Raw genomic sequence first — 7,960 nt, forward strand, 5'->3', positions numbered from 1 at the left:
GTGTAAACATATTGTATGTGTATATAATGCATTTTGATTCAAGATATTTTTGGTTTTGAGTAATATTGCAATGATTTAGATTTATGTAGTTTCTATGTAAAACACAAGAAATAATGATAAGCTATTTTCCAATAATGACAACCCTCGGAGAAAGAAATCTATTTAGTCATAGGCTGCTCTTTATAAATGGTTTATTAACCATTAATTCGATTTTAAACCTTTCATACAGTGGAAGCAGGTTTATTCGAGAGGATTTTGTAAGAATTTAAGACATTGTTTGTTGGATTGTATTTATTTATGATAAGTCTGCAAAAAAAAGTGGTAGAAAAAGGAGAAATTGTTTTGTGGAAATATCATCAGACCATTACCATTACAGACAGAATCAAATCCCATTTGATCAACCTGCATCAAATACAGTAAACACTACATTTTTGAGATCGCACAACAAAGTCCATTATGTAGCTGCTCTGGTGATTTAAATTGTGTCACAGACGCTACTAAGTGGAGGTTTTGGTGAGATTGAGTCTGAGGTCAAAATGAATCATCCATAATTTGTTAAGCTTCTGTTATTCAGTTGTTGATGAGATTGGGGTATCGTGTTGGATTACACAGCATTATACGCACTGCATATCAGTGAGATTCCTCACTGTATTCAACATGACCCGTCATACACTTCCTGAAGTCAGCCACAAACACTTTCAAGCTTTCATCTTTCAAACAATGTTCCCAGAGGAGCCAATGCAGTTAAAAGACTGAGTATGCTGGGTGATTTCAGCTAACCTACAAGATGAATTGCAAGTGGTGAAGAGTTGGTGTCATGATAATTCTCTCAGAAACTTAAGATGTGATCTGAACATGTAAAAAGTTGTCATAATTCAGTTCATAATATTCTGAAGCACATCACTGTACAGATCTGTCCACTGTCCACAATCAAATGAAGGCTCAAAACTTCTTCCCCTTATGGAGTCTGTTGAATCGCCAAATGTTTTCCTTCCTCAGACGCTTCCAGTATTCCCAGTTGTCCGACTCCAGCTCGTGCAGCTTTTTGGGCTCTCCCAGGTTCAACTGGTACAACCTGGAGAAATGATTAAAAGAGGGGGAAATCAGATGTGAAAATTTATGAAAAGCCTCCCTTAACCAGAATAGCTAGAGCTTTTGTATAAAGCATGATAGATTATATGAGCCAACCAGGGTGGTTGTAATACTGTTATAGCTTGAATAACAGGTGAGCCTTCGAAATAAAAATGAAATGAGAGAAATTGTATAATTCTAATCAAGTACAAGTAGTGAAAAGTGTTGCTGAAATGTATGTATATGTGCTCTCACCACTCTGGATATTCCTCATGGGTCTTCAGTATGGGATCATCTCCCTGTTTAAAGATATTGGCCCCGACTGCATGAGAAGTCAGTCTGGCGGTGTCCTTACACACCTCTGGACCTTTCAGCTCTTCCTTCGCCATGCCTTTACCTTTTCCTTTGGCCGCTGGAAGACAGACGAAAAGAGTCAAGTGTCATGTTGTTCATATTCACACTTCAATAAGTTTAAGGATAATCTACAAAGGTTGACTCCAAACATGCTACCAGTGCTTTGGTATCTAAAACATTGATTTAAAGGCATATATAGGCACAGCCAGGCGATTCAGACAGGTGTATTACCGTGATTATTACTATTATTATTATTGGGGTATTATTGCTAAATCACAACACCATATCCAATTGCTTAAAACAGGTGAAATGGACTTGGTTGAGTTTCTTGAAAAACATGACGTTATCCCAACTGGGCCTTTTCCAAAACCACATTAAGGAGAAACAGAAGAGAGAGGTAGGAGAAGAAGGATCAACGTTGGGATCCCTGATGTAGCTGGAGTATCTGAAAAACACCCCATCCCAGTACATCCCAAGCCTGCCAAGACACTGAGGCAGAAACTGGTCCATCCCAAAGACAAATAACACATAATGCATTAGCAGAGCAATGCAGTATATGCAGCAGAAACTTCAAGAAACTCAACTAAGTCCAGCTGACCGGTTTTTAGCACTTGTAACATAACATGACTTGGTTACTGAGAAGCGCCACAGACATAAATCAAAACAGCTATTAGACGCCATTTATTATCATTATCATTGTACTTATATCTCAAATGGAACACTGTGGTGTGAAAATCAGTCAGCTAAGTTTTCACACATACATTTCTTCAGCAGATGCTATTTAAACCTGGTACAGAGGAGCATGGAGATGTTCAGTAGGTGAACATTGAATAGACTGAACAGAGATGTCCTCTTTACTCACCAACTTTCTTCGCATATCCTCGTGTCTCTACTCTGCTCCACGTGTTGGACCTGCACACGGCCGCTGAAGCGTTGGATGTGGCGCATTTCGTTAAGGCTACTATTCTAAATAAAATGTAACCTGACATTTTTAATTCACCCCAATGAACATCCCGGCTCACCGTGCTACAGTTTGACTTTCATAGATGCTCTCGACTTCCGTTTTCTAGATCGTCTGTGTCAGAGGAAACAACTACCGCCCCTCTCTGGACGGGATGATGCACTACAGCATGGCTGTATCAGACAGGTGCTGCAGCTGGAGCCGCCAGGGGGCGATGCAGAGAGATTAATACATTTGAACCCAAAGCAGGAAGCGGAACCACAGCTTCTGGAAGATGGCGGAATACGCAGCGACCCAGAAGAGTGCCCTGAAGTTTAAAGGCAAAGCTAACATTTCAGCCGGGAAAAAGTGAGTTTGAGTCATCTGGTGACTTGTGTTAGAGAAAGAGGGAACGTTTAAACTGGCAACACTACTTCAACACCCACTCGTGACTGATTAAACCCCCCTGGTGTAGACTAAGCTAACGTTAGCTTGTTTGCTAACCGATAGTATTGTGGATAGTGTATTTAATGGCATTTTTTGAATATTTGTAAATGATTTTGGTGGTAATTCACATTCCCACTAAATCCATATATGCAATGACGATATTGTAACGAAGTATTTTTTCCCGAGTTCCGACTTTCAGTCGTTCCAAGGCAAGGCGGTAGCACGACGTCAAACGTAAACAAACATGGCTCATCGCGAGAAGCTGATGTTTATTTGGCTTGTGGTGAGGCAATTCAACTTTGACCAGTGCAGCCTTCTTTCATACATAAACATAGCAGGGGCATGAGGCATCAGTTGTGATCAGCGATATATACGCATTAAATAAAAGCTGTTATTAACATGAACAGTTAACCGTAGGACATTCTTAGATTAAGGCCAATTAATACTAGGGGTGTAATGATACACAAAGTCACAGGTCTGTCTGCTTTCGGTACCGTAGAAACAAGGAACAAAGTACCTTAAATATATTATTTAATTCAACCCTGGTAAACTATGGCTCTGGTTTTCTGTCCTACATGATTGTCAGAAAGTGAAATAACTGCATAAATACTCATAAATAAAAATAGCAAAATAAATATCCATTAAGGTACAGCATGTAGACAGGTGTGCTTCAGCTGGAGCCGCTAGGGCTCCATGCAGCAAGACAAACCAATATAAACGTCAAGCAGAAGCGGTACAATGGCTACTCGAAGATGGTGAGACAGCAAGCTCAAATCTTGGCTGCAGCAGCTCTTAGAGGCACTTCAGGTGGCAGCTGAAACTGACACTGACTTGTAAAACCAGTTGCTGTGATTTTGAGGCAGCTGTTACAGTTGCCACAGCTGCCACCCTGTTTGAAAGTAACTACACTAACACACTAACACAAGAGCATACAAATAATGAAAAGCCAAGAATAAATACACAAGATCTGCAGTGAATTTATTGTGTGGCCATCTGAACTAAAACTCACTGGAAATAAATGTGGGCTGATTAAGATATTTAGGTATAAGATAAGAAATACAAATCTGAGGGCGTAGGAGAAGGTAACAAAAGTGAAAGAGCCTGCGTACTGAAACAAAATATAAATACAAATTTAAAGATAAATATTTGAAACGATAACAAAGTTGTTCCTTAGATTAAGATAGCCTGTTAATTATGGAACAGCAGATGTTAAGTGTATTAAAAAAGGGTGCCACAATAAAACTTATAATATATAACAGTAGATATATAATGATCAAATCAAGATAAAATATATGAATATATGTACAGACCTAAAAGACGAAAACTGCTGTCGGCTGCTGACCTGTCCCACCGTTTGACGGCTTTTATAAATAATATTAACAGATGAACTGAACCTAAATAACCCCCTATAGTTAGTAGCCTCCACACAGGCAGTGTGTGGCCGTGTTTCATTGTCTATCTCAAGCCATGTATCAACTGTCATTTCATGTCTTCTTTCATATCTTCATTTAGGAAGAAGAAGAAGGATAAAGAGGCTAAACTTCGCCTCGAGCAGGCTGTGAACAGTTACGAGGAGGAGGGGAAAACCGACAAAGCTCCTGTTGACAAACGGACACCGGCACAAATTGCCTTTGACAAGATGCAGGAGAAGAGGGTGAGTTTTTGTTTTCTCGCATTAGAGGCATAGTTGTATTAGGCAAATAGCAATATAAGTAATTTAATAACACTCTGACACTTGTCATGTGTGATTTATTGTGACAAGATGATCCTGCCTGTTGCTATGGACAGTCACAAATGATGACAAATCCAGTACAGCTACAGATAAACTGAAAGTTCTGTGCATTTTCTAAATCATTCATTCATTCGGTCTCTGTCTCTCTCTCTCTCTTTCCTTACAGAAAATGGAAAGGATTTTGAACAAGGCGTCCAAGACTCATAAACACAGAGTGGAGGTAAGTCAAACATCAGATATTGCAGAGCTTTATTCTGTCTGTCTTGCAAAACAGCTCAATACTACAAGTGAATTAATTTGGGCAATCAACATACAGCTGTTTTTATAGATATTAAATATTTAGGTTTGTATCTTTATGTTTCAAGAGGCACACAAAACGCTCTTATATATATGACCACATAAGTAAATGTAGCAAAACTGAATTAATCTTCTGTTTTTCATTTGTCTGCAGGATTTCAATCGCAATCTGGACGCCTTGACAGAGCATTACGATATTCCCAAGGTCAGCTGGACCAAGTAGAAGAGGAAGAAATGTCCTCTCCATTTTGTTTTTTGTTTTTCAACTTGTAGAAAAATGTCACAACCATCTTTTGGAAATGTTTGTTATTTACTTATTTTATCTATATACAATAAAATTCGATTTTTATTGTGTGTTTTGTTGCTGTCCCTGGTGTATACAATATAGGATTTGAGTAAATAACATTTTGTCAAGTTTTTCCTTAGCTTACATACTGAATATACTCGATGACCAAACATATTGGCTAATGTTTCATTGTGTGTGTGTGTGTGGGCAATGCAAGAAAAATCTCAAAGTCAGAAAATATTTTTTTTTATATAGGTTTTCATTTGAACTGACACATTGCACAATCGATACAGGAACTGTAAACCAGAACACACGAGGTACAGAAGTCCATGTTTAATTATTTGGGATGGCACAGAGTCAATATGGGAACTGAAGTGCGTGTACAAACTAAAACGAGAGGCACAGAGTGAGACTATTAATACCAGAACCAAATAGTATATTTGCATTTTACTACAGAAACAGTTGTAGAGACGGTGTGAAGAGACGGGTGTATGCAAAAGTTATGCACTGCTGACCGACAATTCAATTTAAGACATGCAGCTTAATGTGTGACAAATCAATCATAAATAACTAGAGTACTAATTGATAACATTTTGTCTGTCTTTGCATCATATGTTGCAAATTTTTGGCCAATTGAATAAAACTCAGTGGCTCAGATCTATTAAGGATGCAAGAACATGTTTGAGTTCAACCACATTCAATGACAGTGAGCTGAATTAACACCTGTAAGAAGCTGCATCAAACAACAGCAGATGATTCTCAGTTTATATTAAGTACGAGATGTTCAGGTTTTGTGCAGACAGCTCTTTCGATTGGACAGAAACACTTCTCCCAGTTGATAGGGTATTAAGTGTGTCGAGTAGTGTCCTGTGAGTTTCTCTAAAGTTTACTTTGGCCCCAGCATGTCACTGGGCTTCACCCACTGGTCGAACTGCTCCTCGGTCAGGTATCCCAGCTCAATGGCCATGGCCTTAAGCGTGGTGCCCTTCTTGTGAGCCGTCTTGGCGATGGCGGCTGCTTTGTCGTAGCCGATATGTGGGTTGAGTGCTGTGACCAACATGAGGGACTCATTCATGAGCTTGTTGATCCTCTCGGTGTTGGCCTGGATCCCCACCACGCAGTTGTTGGTGAAGGAGACGGACGCGTCGCCCAGTAGCTGTGCAGAGTTCAGCACGTTCTTGATGATCATGGGTTTGAAGACATTGAGCTCAAAGTGTCCATTGCTGCCTCCGATGGTGACCGCCACGTGGTTCCCCATAATCTGGGCCGCGACCATGGTCATGGCCTCGCACTGGGTGGGGTTCACCTTGCCCGGCATGATGCTGCTTCCAGGCTCGTTCTCTGGTAAGATGAGCTCCCCGAGGCCGGAGCGGGGCCCTGACCCCAAGAAGCGGATGTCGTTGGCAATCTTCATCATGCTGACAGCCACAGTGTTCAGGGCTCCACTCAGCTCCACCAGGGCATCATGGGCCGCCAGGGCTTCGAACTTGTTGGGAGCCGTCACAAAAGGCAGGCCTGTGAGAGAAGCAACGGTGGAGGCCACTTTCTCAGCAAAGCCAATTCGGGTGTTGAGTCCTGTTCCTACTGCTGTGCCACCTGCTGCCAGCTCATACACCCGGGGCATGGCGGACTTGACTCTCGCTATGCTGTACTTGACCTGTTGGACATAACCACTGAACTCTTGTCCCAGTGAGAGTGGCACAGCATCCTGAGTGTGTGTGCGCCCTATCTTGATGATATCTTTGAACTCTTCAGATTTGGCAGCCAGAGCATCATGGAGAGCCTGCAGGCCGGGCAGCAGGACATGGTGGACCTCTGTGGCCGCAGCGATGTGCATGGCGGTGGGGAAGGTGTCGTTGGAGCTCTGGCTCTTGTTGACGTGGTCGTTGGGGTGGACGGGATCCTTGGAGCCCAGCTTGCCTCCCATGATCTCAATAGCCCTGTTGCTGATCACCTCGTTGACGTTCATGTTGGTCTGGGTTCCAGATCCAGTCTGCCACACCACCAGAGGGAAATGATCATCCAGCTTACCCGCTGCCACCTCGTCTGCAGCCTGGCAGATCGCATCTGCCACCTGTGGGTTGAGGCCGTAGTCCTTGTTCACCTCAGCAGCAGCTTTCTTCAGGACCCCAAAGGCCTTGATCACTTGGAGGGGCATTCTCTCACTCGGCCCCCCGATCTTAAAGTTCATGGTGGATCTGACAGTCTGGGCGCCGTAGTACTTGTCAGCTGGGACCTTCAGCTCACCGAACGTATCCTGCTCCACCCTGAACTGTGAGCAGCTCATCCTGGAGGTGCAGAGGAACCGTCTGGAGTGGACGTTGAGTCTTTGTAAAGCCTGGAGCTTGCAGTTAAACTGCTGGACGCTTCTCAAAGACCGAAACATGGCTTCTCATTAGAGGTGAATGCAGGAGGAGGTCAACGCAGCCGAACACATTGTCCCCTGTCATTGGACGAGGAGGAAACTGATCTTGCATCAGCCAATTGGAGAGTTGCAGAGGCGGAACTTCCGCTCGGGTTGGCGTATCGCGTGGAGAAGACTCAGCTGCTTCATCCGGATCCGTGAAGCTTCACACAATATGGCATGACTTCATATCCGCAACGAAAACAGGATTCAATCGTCTTACTAAAGTACAAGTCGATTACCTTACCTAACTAGTTATTTACCCTACAAATAAACGTTAAAAAAAATACAGATGTGACATTTCTGACATACTGATTTTCTGATATTTACTCATAAACCTAATAATAACGCTGATGTGTGTATTTATCAATGTGTGAATGTGTATGAGACTTGGATTGATGTTTAACATGTGGTGGATTTACTAATTTT

At 42.1% G+C, this 7,960-nt stretch overlaps 3 protein-coding genes across 3 annotated transcripts; 1 reads left to right on the forward strand and 2 right to left on the reverse strand.

The window, feature by feature from the left end:
- Positions 1–174: 174 nt before the first annotated feature.
- Positions 175–2,507, reverse strand: mrpl54 (mitochondrial ribosomal protein L54). The gene is made up of 3 exons (XM_062395308.1): positions 2,288–2,507; positions 1,327–1,483; positions 175–1,075 (listed from the first exon to the last, which is right to left on the reverse strand). The coding sequence occupies exons 1-3, from the start codon at positions 2,412–2,414 to the stop codon at positions 943–945; spliced, it is 417 nt and encodes a 138-aa protein (XP_062251292.1). The 5' UTR covers positions 2,415–2,507; the 3' UTR covers positions 175–942.
- Positions 2,508–2,584: 77 nt separating this feature from the next.
- On the forward strand, positions 2,585–5,195 carry fam32a (family with sequence similarity 32 member A). The gene is made up of 4 exons (XM_062395309.1): positions 2,585–2,734; positions 4,325–4,466; positions 4,711–4,764; positions 4,996–5,195. The coding sequence occupies exons 1-4, from the start codon at positions 2,661–2,663 to the stop codon at positions 5,062–5,064; spliced, it is 339 nt and encodes a 112-aa protein (XP_062251293.1). The 5' UTR covers positions 2,585–2,660; the 3' UTR covers positions 5,065–5,195.
- Positions 5,196–5,356: 161 nt separating this feature from the next.
- Positions 5,357–7,548, reverse strand: fh (fumarate hydratase). Its single transcript, XM_062395307.1, has one exon. The coding sequence runs from the start codon at positions 7,511–7,513 to the stop codon at positions 6,014–6,016; it is 1,500 nt and encodes a 499-aa protein (XP_062251291.1). The 5' UTR covers positions 7,514–7,548; the 3' UTR covers positions 5,357–6,013.
- Between the last annotated feature and the right edge of the window lie 412 nt (positions 7,549–7,960).

The sequence above is a fragment of the Platichthys flesus genome, chromosome 9 (genome assembly GCF_949316205.1).
Source record: "Platichthys flesus chromosome 9, fPlaFle2.1, whole genome shotgun sequence".
Taxonomy (NCBI): Eukaryota; Metazoa; Chordata; class Actinopteri; order Pleuronectiformes; family Pleuronectidae; genus Platichthys; species Platichthys flesus.

Coding starts and splice junctions, on each gene's coding strand:
- fh (XM_062395307.1), bottom strand. CDS start 7,513: ATGTTTCGGTCTTTGAGAAGCGTCCAGCAGTTTAACTGCAAGCTCCAG.
- fam32a (XM_062395309.1), top strand. CDS start 2,661: ATGGCGGAATACGCAGCGACCCAGAAGAGTGCCCTGAAGTTTAAAGGC. Junction 2,735..4,324: donor AACATTTCAGCCGGGAAAAA/GTGAGTTTGAGT, acceptor ATCTTCATTTAG/GAAGAAGAAGAAGGATAAAG. Junction 4,467..4,710: donor ACAAGATGCAGGAGAAGAGG/GTGAGTTTTTGT, acceptor CTTTCCTTACAG/AAAATGGAAAGGATTTTGAA.
- mrpl54 (XM_062395308.1), bottom strand. CDS start 2,414: ATGTCAGGTTACATTTTATTTAGAATAGTAGCCTTAACGAAATGCGCC. Junction 1,484..2,287: donor AGGATATGCGAAGAAAGTTG/GTGAGTAAAGAG, acceptor TCTGTCTTCCAG/CGGCCAAAGGAAAAGGTAAA. Junction 1,076..1,326: donor CATGAGGAATATCCAGAGTG/GTGAGAGCACAT, acceptor TCATTTCTCCAG/GTTGTACCAGTTGAACCTGG.